Raw genomic sequence first — 22,911 nt, forward strand, 5'->3', positions numbered from 1 at the left:
TGCAAACTTCCTGAGGGTGCACTCAATTCCCTTGTCATCCATAAACATATTAAACAAGACAGGCCCCAGTACTGACCGCTGGGGAATACCATTCATGACCAATCACCAGATGGATTAAACTCCATTCACCACCACTTTCTGGGCCCAGCCCTCCAGTAAGTTCTTTATCCAACAAAGAGTGCACTTGCCCAAGCCATGGGCTGCCAGCTTTTCCAGTAGAGTACTGTGGGAGATGGGAGACAGTGTCAAAGGCTTTGTTGAATTCTAGATAGACTACATCAAGAGCCTTTCCCTCATCGACCAGGTAGATCACTCAATCATAGAAGACCAGGTTGGTTAAGCAGAACTTTCTTTTCACAAACCCATGCTGGCTGGGCCTGATTCCTGTTATCCTGCATATGCCATGTGATCTCATCAAGATGATCTGTTCCATAGCCTTCCCTGGCAACATTATCAGAAAGAGCTCCTCTGGGATAGGCTGCCTGGAAAAGCTAGTTTCTCATGTCAGCAGTTCAGTGCCAAAAAATCTGTGCCTTCTCAGTCTATTAAGTGAGATGCTATAAAATTTTCTTCCTCGTGCTCTTTCTCACTTGTCTGCTTCTATGAAACAGTTTTCAAGGGAGATGCTTCTTCTAGCATTGTACATCAAGTGCAACAGTGCCTTGGCTTTGCTTGGAATGCACTGGTGTTAGCTAGACCTCATAAATAAAAGTATTGACTATACAAAAATCCACAGAATTTTATTCTATAGGACAAAAACGGTGAGTTCTCATCACTGTATGCCCATTTTAGTTCATTTACTGGCACATACATTACTTTCATAGATATGAAAGTAAATTTGCAGGAGAGGAAGGTGAAGAAAAGCCAAGTAGTATGGGTCATTCTTCAATGGGTATAAAGTTTTAATACAGCTCTATTGTTCCCGTTGTATTGAAGTACAGCTACTTTGAGTTTGAATCTTTATATATTTTTTCAATGAATCTCTTGGCTCTCCTTGAAGAAAAATAAAAATTGCTCTAGTTAGAAGGTTGACATTTTTATTTTAGTTTGTTTCTCCCCTAAAATATTAGATCCATTAGACTTCTTGTTAAATGAATTAGAAGTAATAAAGACAGGAACGTTTGATTGTTTGTTGGTCAGACATTTAATTAAATATTATTTATCCGCTTTGCAGTTAATGAAAATACTAGCTATGCTCCTCTGGTATTTCAGAGGTTGCAGAAGAGAGTAGCTCCATCTTTGTCCTGTGGATGTCCTTGTGTGTCCTTCCCATGCCGATAAGCTAGACTTATATAATTATCTGATTAGAAGACCTGTCTGAACCCATGAAGCCCTCAACTGCAATCCTTCCAGCTTTTGCAAGCTAAAAAAGGTCAGTCTGGGTGAAGACAGAAATGAAGTAAGAGGAAGATGAAGGTATTACCTTATACCATCTATGTACTCCTTTGCTCTGGACCTCTCTGTTACAGGCTCTGATGTTCGACATTTACTTGTTTACAGTTTCAGATGAGATTCTGTGCACCTGCTTACCCGGGGGACTCAAATAGATCTATCAGGATGCTCGATATCCAGAGGTAGCTACAATGGAAGGGGGGAAAGTGGTGATAGATCTACTGCAATAAGTGAGAATGATGCTAATAAGGACATGTTTTTTCTTTTTCTCTCTGGGGTGGTTGTGATTTTCACAGAATCACAGAATTGTAGGAGTTGGAAGGGACTTGTAGGGTCCAACCCCTCTACTAAAGCAAGTTCCCTACAGCAGGTCACACAGGTAGGCATACAGATAGGTATTAAATATCTCCCAAGAGACCCCACAGTCTCTCTGGGCAGCCTGCTTCAGTGCTCCATCAGTCTGACAGAGAAGAAATTCCTCCTTGTGTTGTGTTCCCATTTCTGCCCATTGCTCTTTATTTACTGATGCTTGCCACTGAAAAGAGTTTGCCCCCAACTCCACACATTAGGTGTGTATAAAAAGCTATGAGATCCCCTCTCAGCTTTCTCTTCTCCAGACTGAAGAGACCTAGACTCAGTCTTTTCTCATTACAGGGAGGCTCCAGGATCTTAATCATCCCTGTGGCCCTCCATGGACTCTCTCAGGATGATCCTCATCTTCACTGAACTGGGTCGCCCAGGACTAGGTACACTATTCCTCATGTGGCCTCGCCAGGGCAGTGTAGATGAGGAGGATCACCTCCCTCAACATGCCAGCCACACTGTTTTTACCACTGACAAGGGCACACTGCAGGCCATCCTGTTGTCCACCAGGATCCCTAGGTCCTTCTCTACAGACCTCCTCTCCACCTGTATTGATGCATGCAGTTATTCCTCCCCAGGTGCAAGACTCCACAATTACTCTTACTGAACATCAACAGGTATCCCTCTGTCCAACTCTCCAATCTATCTAGGTCTTGTTGAAAGGCAGCACAGCTCCTCAGAGCTTTATATCATCCACAAACTTACTGAGAGTAGTATCCCTTCCTCCAGGTCATTAACGAAGCATCAAACAAGACCAAAACCTAGCAATGACCCCTGGGGAACACCAATGTTACAGGCTCCTAGTCAGACTCTGTGCTACTGATTACAACTCAGTTAGCCAGTTCTTATTCCAGCTCAGTCATCATCCCACACTTTCTAAGTTTCCTAGCAAGGATGTTATTTTATGTTTTTGATGCATATTTTGGTCTGTGATTTTGAACCTGATTTCTTCACCATTTCAGCTAGACTTCTCAGAAGCACTCTTATCCTTCAGGACTGTACAAGCTTCCCATTATTTCGAGAACACTTCTTGTAGAACTGGAGAAACTATGCTTTTGAACCCATAATCCATTTACAGACTCTACTAATGTCATCACAAAAATGTGGATATTTTGGCTTTTTTTAAAACACTCCCCCAGCCTCCCAGCTAATTTATAAAAAAGTTAACTTGGTTCAAAAAGAAGTCAAAATACTTCTTGTCTTTCAAAAATGCAAATGAAATGATATTCTATACTTTTATTTTTAAGTCAATATTTCTCAATAAAAGAGCTTCACTGGCACTAAATTCTATCAGAAATCACTCACTGGAAAATATTTTTTCTTCTGTTACCTGACTAGATCAAATGAAATTTAAATCTTGTTTATTTTTTCCCTGGGAGCAATAACTAAGTTAAACCTGCCCCTGAAAATTTCACATTTGAAATAACTCTTTTTTAGCTAACGCAACAGATGAGATTCTAGTATTTGGAATAAAGGGAGATAACTGATGAGATTTTTCTTCAAGCTGGTCTGTAGAAATACTGAAGTAAATAGTTAAGAGCTGTCCCTCAGCCCCATTCACAGGTACTGAGGATTTGTATACGGTACACAAGTCCTTAGCACCTAATTTCTTTGCATTCAGATAAAGGAGAAAAATATATTTGCATTGCAGACATAACTGATTGCCTGAGACATAATCAATATTGTTTTTGAATCAAGAACACCTCCCTCTTACTGTGAAGTCTCACAATATAATCTCTGTACTCACTGACAGGATGGGAGAATTAAGTAGACATTTCATTTTTTTGCTCTATTTATGGCTAAAGTCTAAAGTGGAGAAGGCAAGTGTAATGTTTTCAAAGACAACACTAAATACTTTGTGATACGTTCTTTGGGTAGGAACAACTATTTCAGTTACTGTAGTATTTTCTTGTATTAATGAGAATAACTTTCTATATGAATATGAAGGAACAATGTAACCTTTATTATTTCTTTAGCAATAACAGACAGAAAATACTATTCTGTTGTGCTAGTAAGTTTTATTGTTTGCTATGTTGATACAATTAATTAGAAATCTACTGGATAAGATTGGTTACAGAGAGGAAATGAGATTTGCTTTGTAAAGTTCTTCATCATAAAACTCAAGATTAAACCATTGAGCTTCTTCAAAATATTCACTCTGTACACTTCCTCAAGCTGCATTCACACTGAGAGGCAGAAGGGATGTAATGCTGCACCACTGTGCCATTGGGACAGTGGAGTGGGATGGTAACTGTGGTTGTTCGTATGGCTGTACAGCAGCTGCACATGTCTTCCCATTTCTCTGTCTGAATGGAATATCTTGTATTGCTTCTACATTTACCCTAAGCAGAAAAAGAGATAGCAAGGTTGAACAGTGCCAGACCTCAGTGAGATCAGAATCCAGGTTCTTCCTTCAAAACATACATGATTTCTTTGCCTCAAGTTCAGCACCCTGCTGCAAAGCATGAACTCAGAAATGGGTATTTTGTTCCAGAGTGTAGGATGCTAGTCAAAGAATAATGTCTCTCAACCATAAGCACAGCAAAGAAAAGGTAAAGGAACCAGTTACGGAGGAAAAAAAAAAAAGAAAAAGAAAAAAAAGATGATTTCCAGGATTGTGGATTTGACTTCTAAGTAGACCAAAAGTGGTAGTTAAGAAATACTTTTCTATTATTATCTCATCTGTATGTATGAGAACCACATTCAGAAAATGACTTAGTCCAACTGCTTCTGCCATATTTCTTGCTGTTCTTCATGCTATGTAAATACACTGTTGTCTTTCTGGTTGCTATTTTCCATTGTTCTTCCTATCTCATCACTTTTCTAACTTGTACTTAGGTGTCAATGATTTTGACTTACATTTTCATGATGTAAAAACAAATACCCCTGTCAAGCTCTGCTAGAGTCCATTTTTTTGTGTGTCTCTGTACTCTTATTTCTGAGATTAATTAAAAAAAATATGCACAGCATTATGAGAGAAGTGCTTAGAAAAACTATAATCTATAGCATGAGTATTTACTCAATATGTGCCAGAAACAAAATAAAATCCGTACTTTCACAGGCCAAAAACTTAATTACTACTGATTTGTTATGGACAGGAAAAGAGATAAAGCAAGGTTTTCTTTGGTTGGTTGGTTGGTTTTTGTTGTTGTTGTTGTTGTTGTTGTTGTTCATTTTGTTGTTCTTGTTTTTAATGAAAGGTAACTGCTGTTTTTAAAGCTTCCATTTGTATTAGGATTTGTGCAGCAAGTTGAGGTCCTTCACCACTTATCTACGTGAAAAGCCTGGCTACGTGTGCTTATAATCCCGTTAAATATAAAACGTTCCCGTTTTTTCCTAAGTAGTCATGGGCAACTTGAAGACTCATTTTGCCTACTACATCAGCTAAAGATAAAACTTAAAGGCTGGATGCAAACCAACTTCTTGGCATCCATCCTTGTACATCACAGTTTTGTCGCATGTAGTTCTTATATGAAACATCTTTATCAAACTGAGCAATTGTTCTGCTACAAATCAGTCAGGGAAGAGAATGCCTTCTTTTGTTCCCAATCTCAGAGAGATAGAAATATCTGGAAAGGATGCTATGCTCCTGTATGAAATGGAAGTTGCTCTACAAGTTGCAAGGAGTGATGGGCAGAAACAATTCTAATAATAATAATAATCTTCTAATCCAATTGTGGTAACATGCAAGACATGTAGTACATAACAGTCACTAGTGTTCAGGATAACAGAAAAATCACAGAGCTTACAGAGCCCAAAAGTCAAATCATAGCACTTAAATTTAAATGCCTGTTTAAATTATCATGCATCTAAATATCTATTTCTGCTCTTATAAGACAAATCCAGTACCTAAAGAAGGATACTTGTTCTTAATTTTAGACACAAATCTGAAAATCAGCCTCAGTAATATTAAGATGAAAATTCTCTTCTAAGTCCTAACTAAACCTCATCAGAGCCATTCATTTGGAAGCAAAGGATTGTGTACTGCACCTTTGTACCTTAGATTATGTTCCTCTTTTTAATGCTGGCTCAAACAAGGAAAACTCAACATCATCAAATTACTTTAGGAAATGTCAAAGATGTTTTCATTGTGAGTGAATCAGTGAGGACGAAAAAAACCAATACTCTGCAAAGTGAGCCAAAAGTTCCCTTTGTGTAAGAGAAAAAGTAGGCAAGGTAAGGTGTATGCATTAGCAAATGAGGGAGGTGATTTTATTTTTTACCTCACAATGAGAAATAGGCACTTCCTTTTCACCCACACATCCATTGATGTTCTTATACTGCAGTCTGGTACTTACTGGTCGACATTCCTCTTCCACACCTACCAAGTTAAAAAAAAATATCAGTAGTGTCTGACAATGCTGGCTGGCAATTTTTTCTGTGTGAATGTATTGCACTACAGTGTTGTAACAGTGATTCCTAAAATTCCACAGAAGAACAGGGTTTCTCTTATGTTTCTTCTCAATTAATTGCTTTGTTTTTAAACTCTCTTACCAACTAATATTTGCTTTTTCTCTGGTGGCTTCTATTAGGTGCCTCAATTTTAAAAGATGATTCAGCACTACATTGGGCAAGCTGATGTAAAGGAGCAATGACACATCCAGGAAACCCAATAACTCAACCAGAGAAAAAATAGCACTCTGGCTTGGCTACACCTGGAACTGTCCCAAGAGTGATATTTCATTCACTTGACATGATGCCCTTTAAGATGAGTCAGTGGGAGCAAGTCTCCAGATCACATTATAGACTGAAGTGAGTCACTGACTACAAGAGTGTAGGACTCAATACGGTATGCTAAGGAAGTACAGCCTGGGGTTCTATAAGACTCAGTAGGATATTTTTAGGGATGTCTTGGATGACAGACTCTCCAGTCTGTGCATTGTGGTTGGTACGGAGGCTTAAGCATCAGCACTTGGACCATAGGTCACAGTGTCTGAGTCTAGGTTTGCAGGGTTGTCATGACTGTTACCAGATAGTGAGTATCTATGGCCACTCAGGACCTTCATACTGATCAACCAGAGAGGGAAACAGGATGAGACTCTGGGTCTTGCTCATGTTTGCCAGGGTACTAAGAATGTGCATGTGTTTGTGCATATGTGCCTTTTAGGATATATGTTCAGCCTCACTATTGCCTAGAGCTGAGGACGTGGAGCTCTAGCAGCCTTGCCTATTTCAGGCTGCTAGATTTTACAATACTTCATAGTTTTTGCATGTGAGGTGTATTTTGCAGAAAACCAATGTGAGGTGGGAAAAAAAAATTACAGAACTATTTCTGAAAGTATCTAAGTTTTGGTCAACAGGAATTTTGTCACTGTCCTCATTGAGCCATGAAATAATCTAATACAGGTTTTTTTGGTACTTTTCACTGTTAATGATAACTAAGTCCTCATGTTTAGTTTTATGCTTCTATCAAAAAGAAATTAGACAAAAGTCAATGTTTGTTATGTGGGGAGTAGCAAAACAAAAAAACAGCCAAAGCAAAAACAAACAAACAAACAAACAAAAAAAAAACGAAAAAAACCTCCCTAGTTCCAGGGCTGCTGGAGTTTCAAATTCTCTTTTAATGTTTAATCACTTCACTTGATAAAACTTCTCCACATAGGAGAAACACACACTTGTGTGCGCATAGCTGAAAATAATTGTTAGATTCAACAGTAGCTTCACTGACTTTCTAATCTTGACTTATTGACCTGTTCCCAAATTAATTCAGTTTTCTTATTTACTTTTTCATAGACTTTCTCCTTTGCAAAGGCTGCTGCTTGTAACTTACAAAGACATATTCAATTGGGATCAGCTGAGAAAAGAGGTAGAAAGCAGAGATACAACTCATTTCTTAAGAGGAAAACAAGGAATATCCTTTGCAAATAATAAAATCCTTTGACACAAAAATGTAATGAGAAAATAAGCCTGTTCAATTATGTACTCCTAAGTATTTTAAACCTGGAACAATGCATTTGGCACACTAAAACTGCCAAATCATACCATACAATGAGAAACTGGTCCTTAAATAACCTTTGCTCAAACCACTATTATTTGAACATGAGAGAACAAGTTAATTATTTGTCCAATTCTTAACATGCTTTTTTTTTTTTTTTCGGTATGCAATATTTCATTTAACTTAATTTTACTATTGCAAGGAGCTTTAAATTACTATAACCATTAAATAAACATATTTATTGAGCTATGATCATTCAGAAGAGGCTTTCTTCTCTACAAAATTGCAGTAATAGGAATTCTCAGTAAAGCCCACTCACCCCACACATCTTTTAAACCTTAAGGTATTTTTGTGAATAGGTGATTTTCAGCATTCATGAAGCCTGGTAGACTAAAGCTCTCATCACTAAATTACCTGTTTATGCCATTTGATGACAATCTATCTCAATAGCTTTTTGACTTCTATTTCTAAAGCCAAAACTCAGTGTTTATACAGACAAGCAATGGCTTCAAACTCTGTAGAGTTTACTTCTTTCACCAGGGGTGTTATTACATTGCTAATCTTTTATTTATTAGCACATGCATAGAGCAAAAAAATGAGAGTTAATGGAGGACAGGCAAGATATTTATATTCCTTTTTTTTTTTTTTATTTGAATTTTATGAATTGCAAGTTTTGTGTTTATTATTATTATTATTTTTACTTAAAAAGGAGAAAACTGAGAGATTGTCTTATAAAAAAAAAAAAGAATCATAGAATCATAGAATCAGAATTGCAGGGTTGGAAACGACCTGCAAGATCATTGAGTCCAACCATCCTCCCACTACCACTGTTACCATAAGCACTAAACTATATCTCGTAGCTCCTCATCCAGACGCCTCTTGAACACTGCCAGGGATGGTGACTCCACCATCTTCTAGGGCAGTGGTGGACCACTCCTCCAGTGCCTGACCACTCTCTGAGAGAAAGTTCTTCCTTATGTCTAACCTAAACCTCCTCTGGTACAACTTGTGGCCATTTCCTCAGGTCCTGTCTGTTGTCTGGGAGAAGAAGCTGAGCCCCTCCTCATCACAACCTCATTTCAGGAAGTTGTAGAGTCATGAGGAGCAATGAGGTCTCCCCTGAGCCTCCTCTTCTCCACACTGAACAATCCCAGCTCCCTCAGCCGCTCCAGACCCCTCACCAGTTTCAATGCCTTTCTCTGGACATGTTCCAGGGCCTCAATGTTTTTTCTGTAGTGAGGGGCCCAAAATTGGACACAGTACTTGAGGTGTGGCCTCACCAGTGCAGAGTACAGGGAGATGATTACCTCCCTGCTCCTGCTGATCACACTATTTCTAATGCAGGCCAGCATGGCATTAGCCCTCTTGGCCACCTGAGCACACTGTCGGCTCATGTTCATCCGACCATCAACCAGCATCCCCAGGTCCCTTTCCTCTTCACAGTCATCTGCACTCAGCCCCAGGCCTATAGCACTGCACGGGGTTATTCTTCCAGAGGACATAGACTCTCATCCACAATGGTCTTCTTCCCCTACAGCTCGCCTTACAGCATTCAGGGATAGCCTGTTCTTGTGCCTTTAAGATTTTCATCTTGAGGAGCATCCAGCATTCCTGGACCCCTTACCCTTAAGTAGTGACTCGCAAGGGTCCCATGCGACAAGCATCCTGAACAGGACAAAGTCCGCCCTCTTGAAGCTCAAGATAGCAGTTTTGCTGGTCATCCTTCTGACATCTCCAAGAATAGAGAATTCTACAATTTCATGGTTGTTCTGCCCAAGACAGTCCCCAACCTTCACATCACCCACCAGTCCTTCTCTGTTAGTGAAGAGCAGGTCTAGCAGGGCACCACAACTGGTAGGCTCTCCTACCAGCTGCATAAGGAAGCTATCTCCCACACACTCTAGAAACCTCTTGGACTTCTTCTTCTGTGCTGTATTATATTTCCAACATATACCTGGGAAATTGAAGTCTCCCACAAGAACGAGTGCTGGCGAGCGCTCAGAGATTCACTGAGAGCCCACCCTCATGTACGGAAGCCCTTTCTGGAAGTTTGACTGCCATTTAATGCATTAAATTAAGAGTTGCAGGACTGACTCCTTAATGGCAGAACTTAACATGCAGGCAGGTTGTTCAGTAGGCATAAACCTTTGACAAGCATCTGTTTCCAATTTTTTTTTTTGTTATTACACCAGCTCATTCTGCTAAATCTATTTTCAGTCCATTGATTATTCAATAAGTGTTTGACTCAGTCTCAGTTTATGTGACATGTCAACCTGCACATTTGTAACTGTTCTTTTTCTCTTCAGATAAACAATAAAATATAACATTCATAATTAACAAGTGCATAATGGTACGTATTGAAACGTAGAGAGTATCTGTTTCTTTCAAAGTGCCTATGAATACTGTCAAAACACGTATTATAGAGGAAAAAACATGACAGCCTTATCCATGGAGGTACTGGGGTGACTACATTTCTTAGCTCTCCTTATCCATTAGCTTATGTTCTTTGCAATTTCCAAACAAGACTTTTGGCTTATTTACTTACATGTGTCACAGCAGGTATTGCCTAGCTTTGCAATTCTCCCCTAAAACAACAAAAATACAAATATTTTGACTCTACTGATACACATTTGTTCTGCTGAAAGTCTACAAAAGGATGTTTGAAACAGCGTGTTAGGCAAGAGAATTGTATTGCTATAAATATATAAAAATATAAATCTATAATAGTTACCAATCTCATTTTAATCTGCTTAAAGGAGTTAAACATGTGATTACATTTGTTGATAAAAGACTGGAAATAATTTACTGTTTTAACATGTTCAGTACTTCAAAATATTGCTTTCACTTTAGCTAATAGAAGTTTTTTAAAGTAAAGATGCTGAATACAGATCAACTCCTAGGAATCAAAGTGACAAAACATAGCGTATTCAAATATTCTCTCAAAGAAACATAGTTAAATGTCCCTCCTGATTTTTTTTTCTAAATTTACTGTAACAAGAGAAAAAAACACCAATTTTACAGATGATGTAGTGGGGCTTTGTTGTTGTTTTGCAGGGGAGGAGAATAAATGTAATTTGGGAATTTTGGTGTTAAAAATTATTCCCCATTGATTTACAATTAGGGCATTCTGAATGTTGTGATAATAACATGCCTGCAACATAATCCAGCATTATTCAAAAATTTTGTTTGTGTTGCAGTGACTTCCCAAAATGGTTTTATTCTTTGTGTATTTAACACATCAATTCTTTCTCCATTTGCTTGATGTGTATGTTGAGCAAGGTTTGGGCATGAGCTTTATTTAAGGTTTCCTACTTCCTGTCATGCTGAAAAAAGGGGACCAGGTGGATGTAGTATCTGAGTGATGTTAGCTAAGTAAAAATAGAATACCATGTCCAACACCCCTTCCTGGACTGCACAAGTAGGGTTTTTATTACAACATTATACCAAACCACTGCAAATGCAGAGGCTTGAGCTCTTCCATGAGCATGAGTAAAACTTCCTTTCTCTAATCTTTTAAGAGAATAGAGAAAAAATGCCTTGGTATTTAATGTATATTATCATAAGCAAAAAAAGAGTCCAATTTGACTGTTTTCTCAGTATGCATAATTATTCACGCAGCTTTGCTCAGGATATGAACTGAAAATACTGTGAGAACAATAATTTTCTTGGTTTTACTGCTTCATATGAAATCTCATGGAATTACTGTATCTCTCCAGCAGTAGACTCTCACATGCAACTTGCATTTATTCTAAAATAAAGCAAACTTATGGTTTTCTGAATTTCAAAGTAAGTTCAAATTCAGTTTAGCCAAGGTGTGGTGAGAGAACTGGAGTTTCCTATCCCTAATACACTTAAGGTACTTACATACAGAACAATAAACATGACAAAGGCTACTGGGAAACATAGTAACAGGACCCATTTCACTACTTACACCTTCAGCCAAACATCTTCTGGGATCAAATGGAGGACAGCCAGTGATTCTCCTTTCCCAAATAAATTCCCCTTTCTCATTTATTTTACAGTAGTGACTTTCGCAGCCATCCTGAAGTGATTCATTTGGCTGGAAAGATTTAAGAACTGTTAGCTTTTTAAAAAGCACAGGACAGTAAGTTTTCAGGGTACTGTACAACCTGATATTCCTTTATTAATATTCTAGTAATATACCATATTCAAGTAAATATACCATTGTGGGGAAGCTTATAAAATGTGGCAATCTCCAATAAACTGTACTTTTCTAAAAATAATTATTTACTCTCATAGTAGTACTGAATACAGCTCAGTGAAGACTGCCAAATCTGACCTTTTTAATTCTTACCAGGGAAGGAACTTCCATTAACTTAAAGAAGAAACTTGTCTAAACAAGAAACAAAACGTCTTTTAAAGAGACATATACATGCATATTTAATAGCTAGCAGAGTGAGGAGCTTCCTCAATGAAATAACACAATCACACACAAGGAACTCCTGTTTAAGAAACTATCAAGCTGGGAAATTTTTTTTGAGATTCACATTTTCAACTTAAATTATCCATATCATTTCAAAGGAGGCTTTAGATTTCTGCTAGGTATCTGATGAGTTCCTATTCAAGTTAAAGTTATTTAATAATATTCAAACTTCTAGACATCAAGGTTGTCTTTGTCTAATTCACTGCTGTGAACTCTTCATTTTCTTCAATAAACAACAAAAAAACTTCCTTTAGAAAACATTCTGGGATATAAAAGAAAAGGTAGTAACAATGCCTTACTGATTAACAAAAAAGAGAAAAAAAATAAGCTTTCCTTGTAGCTACCAGAAGTCTGTGCTACATACATGTTAACTCTTTAGTAAAAGAAACAGTGCTTTGAACTTACCTGAAGGTACTGAAACCTTCCATCTCTCAATCTGATGCCACATGAAGTTGGCACACATTTTCCACAGCAAGAACCAGAAATTTCCTGCCTTCCATAATTCTAGAAGGCAAAGAACTTCACATGGAATTGTTTCTCTTTTTTTTTTTTCCCCCTGTTTATTTGCTTGGGCTTTTTTGTTTGTTTGTTTTGGTGTCTTTTTTGTTTTGTTTCTTTTGTTTTGTTTTTCCTAAGCATGTTTCCTATGCTTTTTTATAGAAGGTGTTTTCCAGGGAGGAGAGAATAGGGGAAGAATTCAATAGCTGAAAGAAATAGTAAGCAAATATTTTTGAGGTTTTTGTTTGTTTGTTTGTTTTTAAAGTAGGTCTAAACTAGCTTAATCTAACTAATTGCATGCTTTTCTTTTATAAAGGCTGGCATTAATGCTTGTACTGATTTATAATAAATATGGAAATAAGTTTATTTCCAATTACAAAATGTCCTGTGTCCACTAAATTCAATATTCTGTGACTATAACTGTTGCAAGATAAGGTTCACCAAAAGAAGTGACAGTAGGAGGAAACAAATTCATTAAAATATTCTGAGAGGCGTGCAATTCACATTTGTGGTGGATAGGAACTTTCCCATAAGCTAATAAATATGTGTCTTGGTAAGGCCATTTTTCTCCATAAACTAAGAAGGCTAGAAAACCAATAAACATTGGACAGGGAAATGGAAGAATAAGGCTAAGATGGAAATTATGAACTATGAAAAGAAAGAGAGTAACGGTGAGGATACAGTATCATAAAATGAAAAAGCAGAAAAGAAGAAAGGAATAATGGAGCCTGAAAAATGGCATAAAAAAGGAAAAAAACAGTGGCAAGGGAAGGAGTATGGAAAAACGAGTAGAACTTGATGGTGAGGATAGAATGAATATAATGGTAAGTGAAAAATAAAACAACAGAAAGAAACTAACTTAAGACATGAACTGTCCCACAAAAATGTCTCCAGCTGCTACACATAACAAACAGCTGCTTATGATGAGCCTAATTTTCTTTAAGACAGCAAACACTTCCGGTTAAATGAAGGCATGCATGTTATCCATACATATTATTATAAAAAATAATTTGGGGTGAGTGGGGTGTTAATATTAAACCACTGGAAGAAAACTAATTAGGTAAATTTGCTCTACTACTGAAAATGTAAGCACCTATAGTAGGTCAAAAAACAGAAAACGCATGGACCCTGAAGAACAGAATATACTGCAGTTGTCTGCATTTCAATGACCAGTGCACTAACTTTCAAAGATTCAAGATACAGTAGAAAGCAAGTGCTCCTGAGTCAGTACATATTCTACCCCATGATTTTGTCCATTATGGAGGAATTGCTTTTAATCTAGGTATATTACAAAGTCAGTGACTGAGACAGAAAGGATCCAAAGTGAGTGTGTAAATTCCACTGGCCTTAGAGTGATGAATTCCATTAATTTGATTTATTTGAATTTGGTTTCCTTCGAGTTCCAGTATCATTACTATGGCTACAATGGGACACATACATCTAGACCTGTAAGCTCCCTTGGATAGCTGTGCATCTCCAAAACACAATTTCATGGTGTTTAATAATTCTAACTGGATTCTTTTTTTTTGTTTTTATTTTTGTTGTTTGTTTAGTCTGAATTTTTGAGTCAGGTTGTAGGAAGGCTGTCTGGGAATTATACGGATATTGAAAGGGGCAAGAGTGGAATGTTTCCCCTCCTGTTTTTACCATGTATTTTATTGATTCTCCTGCCTTTAATTTTTACAGCTAGCACTGAAAAGGAAGAATTCCTGTTTGTGCATGTCTGTGTGGGAACATAGACGTGCACACATACTACTGATCACAGATTCATTTTAGTATATCTTTTCATTTATCATTCATTTATGTCATTTATCTGCCAGGTTACATTTTGTGAAAGAAAGATGTTCAGCAACAAGGTTTGTCATTTATTTTCTCTTCAGGAGTGTGTGTCTAAAATCGTACCTTATACGAGTGGCAATATTAGGATCCAGAACAACATTTAAGTATTCCAGATTCATCCCTTTGTCACTTGGTGCAAATAAACAGAGTCAAGGCCTGTTTTCTCACCCAACAGACTAATTGAGCACATATGTGTATGTCTAAATTGCCTTCTCCCCATAAAAGAGACTGTCTGTTTCTAGTTTGTATAGGAAACAGAGGTCAACAAATAACCTCTGCCTATTTAATTATTTGTAAGACAAGCTAGCTGGGACACTGCTAGCAATTAATCAATATCAGGAGTTGCAGGTCATAACTTGAGCCTATAGTTGTGTTCTGCTTTGTTTACTAGGGCAGCTGGCATAGTAGAAATTTGATTTACTACTTTTTCCTTCCAACTTCTACCAGCCTTCCCCATAACTCTGCCCCCTCCTTTTGCAAGGTCTCTGTTGATCTATTCTTCTCCTAGACATCAGCCAGGAATCCCATATGATTATGTCAGAGATGTGTTTTTGATGCAATGGCCATTGCTTGCACAGGCTGTGGGTTTGTGTGGGCCCGCTGGACTCCATTCACCGCCCAGGGAAAGGCAGAAGAGAAGAGGGCATTTAAACATTTTTCTGTGGAAGTTAGTTGCTGATCTGTGTTCTTTGGACAGGGGGAGACAGAAGCAGACTCTGCAATTTGCTTAGATCTCCCTCATTTTGAATTGTTAACACTAAAAGAAAAAAATATATATATGATAAAAAATATATATATGATTCAGCAAACTACTTAAGCACTCCAGTCACACTGTTGGTCAGCAGAGTACAAATGAGAGCTGTTTGCCAAGTTTATTCATTGCTAATGATGGAAGCAGCAGCAGACTTCAAAAAGGCCAATGAAACTAATAGGGATATTCACTTCAAATTACTACTGGGTTCAGCTATTAGACAATTTGGAAATAGTCACGGGAAAGTCCCGAAGGAGGAAGATTATCTGAGCTGTCAGTTCCTAGATGGACAGAGATAATATAGGAAAGGACACTATAGTAGTTATAGCACTTCCTGTAACAGTGATTACTAATATCTCATTTTGCCCAAAAGGTAAATAGCCTCAGTTGTACAAAACAAACTGGTATATACAGTAAAGATCTCATCATCAGACACTCTTAATCAGACATCCGGAATACTTGCACTTACTGTTGGGCATGGTTCACAGCTGAATTTTGTACATGTGAGACTGTACCTCCGAGAAGACACTGACTGGAGAGAGCAGATGCATGTTGTGCATTGATCCACCATCATGCGTTGCCATGGCTGAAACATTAGGAATGGCTTGTAAAGTCAGAATCTGTCTCTTGAGCAAAACTCAAATGAGCAATTTTATCTGTGTTAACTATCTTTCATTAAGCAAAGTTCTTCAATTGTTTGCAAGAGAAAGCAAAATTTATGCCCTCACTTTCCAGAGATCCAAATTTTACATCTATAATCCCCCAACAAGCAGCAAAGCAGAAGCCTATTTTTCTAGTAAATCATTTAGAATTCTGTAACTTCCAAAACACATTGTTATTACTTCCTTAATTATAGAGCTAGCAAGGAAGAAAGGTATCTCTGAAAACAGTAAGAAAAATTTTGTCATGAGTTGTCCTTACTATATGTTAGGTGGTTCCCACCAGTTCATTTTTCTCAAGTGCTGTGAATCAGTTCACCAACAATATTTTGTTCTTGAGCCATCACAGATAACCATTTATGAAAGAAAATTACTTGTTATTGTTTCTATACATTAAAAAACCTACTTAGAAACCCTGGAGGCTTAAAGTTTTAAAATTGGCAAGAGTAGAAGGAGAAAAACAAACAAACAAAAAGCAATTACTGAATGATGCACTGGACTCCCTCACAGTTACTAGAAAATCAGTGACTGAACTGGCAGAGAACTTTTTTTGCAGCACTGTTTTCTTAATCCTATCACCTTTTTGAAAGCAAGCAAAAATGATGTTAAAACAGAGTGGAAAATGCTACACTACTAGATAGGAAAGAATAAATATGGAATTAACAACTGGATTAAAGAAATTCTAAATCCAAATTCTTTCTGCTTTTCATTTTAACCTCAAAATAATAAACTGCTTTGGCTAAATGGACAAAATTGGTGGAATGCATGAAAGACTACATAAAGAACATCTGAAAACTAATAAATAGACACCGAATATTGCATGACAAAAGCTTTGAGTAGGCTTCAAAATGAAATTTCACTGCTGACTTTTCAGAGAACAGGAATTTCCTTCGTCTCATACTACACGTAACCATAATTTCATTTTTTTATTACACACAAGTAAACATTTCTGGAACAAATGGAACAAAATTAAGAAGTTAGAGCAACTGTGTAAAGGTAATGGATTTAGGGGTAGTTCTGAGCCACATACCCACTGAAGAACAAATGTTTCGAATAAAGAATATTAATTACATTCTTTCGCTAGACCTCAGCACAACAGCTGTCTTTAGAGCTCAGTGGTTTTTAATAGAGCACCAACAAAAGAAATGACTTATTTTTGTTTTGTAGAGGTCTAGGAAAAAGATCCTCCATGAACATTATCATGGAGGTTGTAATTCTGATGAGAAGATACCAGTATTTTAATAATTTAGCTTGAAATTTCAGTATAAGATCCTTCACTTCTACCAATTTAACCTTCTATTACGAATATCTAGAGGGTTGAAAGAACTGAATAGATTCATACATGAAGACACGCAGGTGCGGAATGGCAAGCAAATGTACAAAACACATTGTTTTGTCTACTCTTAACATTGGAAAGGGTTTGGATATCAGAATGACAGTTCTGGTACAGAATTTATGGCCCCTAAAGGTAATTTGGTTCACTGATAATAGCACTGCTGAGCACTGTCACCGAGCACTTCCAGGGATAAAGCATCCTTCTCTCGGCAACTTGTTCCACCCTCTGAGTAAAAAATTTCTTCCTAATGTCTAACCTAAATCTCCTCTCTTTTACTGTAAAGCCATTACCCCTTGTCCTGTCACTATCAGACCATGTAAAATGTCGATCTTCCTCCTGTTTGCAAGCTCCCTTCAATTATTGGAAGGCAACAGTGAGGTCTCCCCAGAGCCATCTCTTCTCCAAGCTAAAAAAGCCCAAATCCCTCAACCTTTCTTCATAGGAGAGGTGTTCCAGCCCTTGGATCATCTTTTTGGCTCTAAACGTACTTAATTCAATTCCTCTAGATGTGAATGTTTACACAAAATTCCTTAGCAACACGAGGCTTTCATATCATGAAGAAAGGATCTACAAAACCACAACTGATATAACAATTGCTATGCTCATTGGATAGTTTCAAAATTCCAGTTTTATAGAAAAAGATAAGTAAAGGTGAGCTATCCAAAAATCACTGTTATGGGCAGAAATGAAGTGCATACTAGAAACATGTTAAAACAAAACACATAAAAATGGAGGAAGGATTTACTTTGATTCAAAGTTTCTATCACAGCTTAGTTTTATAATTTTTAGAGTGTTTAGCAATCAGCATGCAAATGGACTTTAATAATGATATTTTGTGAGCAAATGTAGCTTAGTATGACAGAACTGAGTGAAACAGTAGATTGATGTGACTTTTTCCCTTCATATAATATACATCTATAATATGTTTTCTTGGCTAGTATAGAATAAAATGTCAACATCTGCTAACCCAGTGCTTGTCAGTGCAAATAAAATAACATGCATAAAGCCAAGATCTATTCAGATCTCCTACAAAACTACAACTCAATAAATGCCTGAGAAAACAGATGAGTGATGCAGATAATCCTTCCAGTAACTACAAACACCTGCTTGTAATTCTGCAGTAAAGCCCACCACATTTTTAAGAACAGTGGAGTGAATATGATACACTGAATTACACAGATAACAACTGCAGTAAGTGACTCAAAACTTTGAACTATTCAATGAATGAGTTAATAGAGCAAAGTTTTTCCCTGATATAAAATGAAATCTGAAACCTATTATTAAAGGACACAGAATAAAGGGTTCGAAATCCTGGAAGTATAAACTTCTGTGAACAACACATCTTCCTTCCTGACCAGAGCTCTAAAACAGTCACTGAAGTAAGAAATAGACTAAGATAAAGTTGTGGTAACCCCAGCTGCTCAAAAAATTTCAGATATACAGCTAATTAGCTTAAAATAAGTAATTGAATGAAAAAAAAAAATGAAAATACGCATTAAACAAGTTTAATTTAAGATCCACAAAATAGTTTTAGCCTTTTTTTTTCCATTAAAATGCCCATTTTGTCTAGATAGCTTCCAAAATTAAAATCTCCACTCAAATTTCACACTCTTCTCTCCACTCTGAAAAAATGTTAGTAACTGTGTTGCTGAATGTTAGGTGCCTGATACAGTGCAAAAGAAAAGCACAGAAGTAATACAGCAGCTGGGGCCTACTTATACCCTCAAAATCTTTCACAGACTGTGTTTGATAAAATGGCTAATTTCAACAAGTCAAATAAAACATTTTAAAATCTGGATTTAAAAAAAAAAGTTTCTATAGAAGTCCAAATAGCAAACAAAAACAAATCATAATGCAATTGTGTCACATCATGAATTCATGATAATCTGTGAAATTTTATCAAGATAGGAATTTTTTTCAGTATTTGGCAAATTTAAAGATTTTATTTTTTATCTTCAAAATACTTAATAAGAGCTCTTAATAAGAGCTTTCTCAAAAATGTCTAATTTTGTACTTAAAATATTTTTAAATACTTGAAAACAGAATCAGGACTCTGACAAATCCAGTCAACATTTTGTTGGAAGAGAAAAAATTATCTGTTCATCAAATAACAGCACGCAATTGAAAAGATACCTTCTTTTTGCAACATAGAATTTTATTTATAAATTTATATCTACACAATCTATGACAGCAGATGTCAGGAGCTGACAATTGTACTGAATAATACTCTCTACAAGAAAGTTTTTTATGAAAAGCAGTTACTTTGTCTCTCAATATATTGTAGAGGAGACAAATAGAGGAATCAAAGAGAAAACAGTCTATTTCAGATTTAACAACTCTAAAGCCTTTCTTCCAGCATTCAGGTAGAAAGGCCATAGTTATTCCTTGAATCTAATTCTACATGGAAGTTATCTTTATATAGAATGATGGAGGTTTAATGGCTTAAGTTCTAACAAAATGAAGAACTTATACCTACTAAATATTTTTAAAAAATCCAAAATGGAAGCAATAAATGGAGAGAAGTGCTCTCTGCTCAAAAAAGCAAAGAGTTTTGCTCCTCGAGAGTCCAAAGAGATTTGGACTTTATCAATATACTTTATCAATAAATGAAAAAAAAGAATGAATAGGTTAAAAGTTAGGTTAAATGAATAAAGGGCACCTGTTTCCCCCGGGGATGCTGAGAGAGCTATCTGACACCAGAGGTGATGCCAGAACATGGATTTAGGGAAATAATGGCCTATTGATAGTGTTCTCCAAAGATAAATTCAGCATAAATGAGATCAGACGCTTAACTACGATCCTTCCCACTGTCATGGACTGATAAAACACATCTTTAGCTATCCACTAAGTATGCAGTTGAGACAAAAACTTCCTCTGTGCTGAGATCAGCAGAGATTTTAAAATGGCACAGAAGACAAGCAGGAGCTTAGCTTTCATATTTCTGCTACTAGCCAAGAAGAGAGAGTCCTCCTTCCACACAGGTGGAACAAGAGTCTCTACCCTTTCTTAATTCTCTAGGTCGAATACAGGAAGCATTCCATTCCCTGAGGTTTGTAAGAACCACCTTAGAGATAGTCCATCACAGGCAATTTCCTGTGTGTATGGTAACCTGCAAGTCGTTACACAATGCAAATTAGCACAGTTTCTAAGCATTTTTTTTCCTTTCAAGATAAGAACACACGACTTTCCCTATTTTGCAGAGATGCTCACTGTCATACAAGAAAGTATGTGGCAGGGTCATGATCCGGATGTGCACATGTGGAACTCCTATGACTGCTTTTAGTACAGTGTCTCACTGGAAGGGATTCTGACTGAGAAAAGCTGCCTGTACACTTACATGTATTTGAGCAACTCTGTTTTCTTCAAAAGCTCGTTCAAATGAGCTAAACGTCTTATCACTACAGCAAATAAAAGGAAGCTTGCCTTACCCCAATAACAGTGCCATTCAAAGGACAACCATTCACGGGTACTGAAAGAGATGATAATATTGCATTTAAAGTGCTGTTACTTGGACTTAATAAAGCAGAAGTATATATTCTTTATTCATTAAAGTTCCAACTGAGAACATCTAAATCCAGATTCAGTGAAAATAAATACAATTTTACCCTCTTACATTATAATTTGAAAAGTAATAATCTGTCAGTTATACCGATCTCCACATCCAAACATCCCTTGCCTCCTAATATCCCTTGCTGAGCTTCTTGCTTTTTCTTTCCCTACCCTTTTCTTAAGTTTATTTATTATGCAGATTTTCCCCTCTGTTTCTATCCTCACATTCTCAGAAAACACACTCAAATGTTTTCAGCAAGTCACAACACTTATTTCTCTTCCTTCTTCCACTGAAGTTCTTTCCCATGAGGTTGTCCCAAATACCTGTCAATTACATGTGACTGAGAGTCCAACATGTGACTGTGTCCAAACAGCCAAATCTTTTGATATCTATTTTTGATGTAAGTATATGCTAGTAAGTGGCCACCACTACAACACTCAGAGATGTCCAGAAGGCTTAATGACTACATGGAAACTCCCTGTTCATAATGAGTAACAACTGCCTAGTACCTTTCTAGGTCAAAAGCGTGTCAAGACCTTGTAATAACTGCTTAACGACACAAGCTAGTGCTGTAATTTGCTGTTGAGACATAGCCTGGCACGTCTCTCTAAGTAGTAACAATAATAATTAATTCAAAAGGAACATTGCTTAGAAAGAGAAAATAATAGCAGCAGAAGCTACTATAGTCAATGTTTAAATCATGCAGGATAGCTTGAAATGACATTACACTTGCATAGGATACACTTTTGAAATTGCAGCTGTAAAACAGAGATTGGCACATGAGATGATTAACTTTTCACTGATTTCATTTATCATTTGTCATACATAATGCCTTACCACATCTGCATGAAGGACAGCAGTCTATTACTTGGTCACAGCGTAATTCAGTTCCATCTGGACAGTCAGGTACATCCATCTGAGAGCAGGACAGATTCTTTTTCTGCACAAAAACCTCATCATTCACTCGGACACACTCATTAATTATGCACCTATTGAAGGGGGATTGCCACTCTGTGCCAACCTGACAGGAAAGTATAAAAGGATTAAATATAGTCAGCAGTTTTTGTGTCACTAAACAAAGCGAAGGGCACCCCAGTCAAAGCACTAGTTTGCAGAATATATATCCACTGCTTTGGTAACAACCCCATCTTCACTAAGACCAAAAAAGGCTTTGACAATAAACTGTTGAGGAGAAAAAACTTGCAAATATAGGAGAGACTGTATCGTGTTGATGTCTCCTGCTGGTTATTATCATCCATGAGTCAGATAAAGCAGGTCACGGGAAGAGATAGCAACACCAGAAAGAAAATGCCCCCTAGTTCAGTGCCATGCAGAGTTGATTACTGCTTTGAGGCAGGATGCCTCCACTTTTCATTTCACTTCAAGAATAGTGATGTGAGAGGTTGGAACTAGGTGACCTTTAAGATCACTTTCAAGTCAAGCCATTCTGTGAGAATCAGACACCTCCAAGCAGTCAAACATCACTGCTCAGAAAGTTCCTGAATATTCTTCCTTCTCCTGTTTGTTAGACAGTTCATTCCTTGCTGACAACAGAGGAGATGAAGGAGTACGCAGCAAGAACAAGACAACAGAGTATAAGTATCTATAACTCCACTAACACAACAGAACCCAGTAATACACAGCAGGATGTGGGGAAAAAAAAAAAAAAAAGGTCTTCTGAGGGTTTGATTTATGAAGCAGAAAATAATACTGATTCACATTATGAAATGTCTGGTGAAATCAGGGAAGAAGCAGACAGCAAAATGATACATTTACATTTTGAAAAGGACAGAATAAACTGAATAAACTGAAGGAATTTAAACATAAATGAAGAGAAAAAAGAGAAAAAATATTGGCCTAGTTATTTAGTGACGGATTGTCTGCAGAATATTCTCAATGGCTAGTTGCATGTATTTATTTCCCATTATTGGTCTTTTTGGAAAGGATACAAATAAATACTAAAGGAAGAAACACTTGAAAATAAGCTGTTATTTTGAACAAAGAAGTGTGCCTAGACAACTGCAGTCAGACCTGACATTCAGCCTTCATCTTCAGTAAACAGATGCAATTAATATTTCTATCCACATTCAGTTCCTGATATTCTGATATTTCAACTCACATGAAATGGGATATACTATTTGAAA

At 37.0% G+C, this 22,911-nt stretch overlaps 1 protein-coding gene across 1 annotated transcript; it reads right to left on the bottom strand.

Moving 5' to 3' along the window:
- Positions 1-3,733: 3,733 nt before the first annotated feature.
- Positions 3,734-21,806, bottom strand: LOC100540007 (von Willebrand factor-like). Its single transcript, XM_019617574.2, has 8 exons — positions 21,605-21,806; positions 20,646-20,686; positions 15,692-15,808; positions 12,540-12,638; positions 11,622-11,750; positions 10,236-10,275; positions 5,979-6,076; positions 3,734-4,097 (listed from the first exon to the last, which is right to left on the bottom strand). The coding sequence occupies exons 1-8, from the start codon at positions 21,681-21,683 to the stop codon at positions 3,909-3,911; spliced, it is 792 nt and encodes a 263-aa protein (XP_019473119.1). The 5' UTR covers positions 21,684-21,806; the 3' UTR covers positions 3,734-3,908.
- Positions 21,807-22,911: the final 1,105 nt, after the last annotated feature.

Source organism: Meleagris gallopavo, chromosome 1 (genome assembly GCF_000146605.3).
Source record: "Meleagris gallopavo isolate NT-WF06-2002-E0010 breed Aviagen turkey brand Nicholas breeding stock chromosome 1, Turkey_5.1, whole genome shotgun sequence".
Classification (NCBI taxonomy): domain Eukaryota; kingdom Metazoa; phylum Chordata; class Aves; order Galliformes; family Phasianidae; genus Meleagris; species Meleagris gallopavo.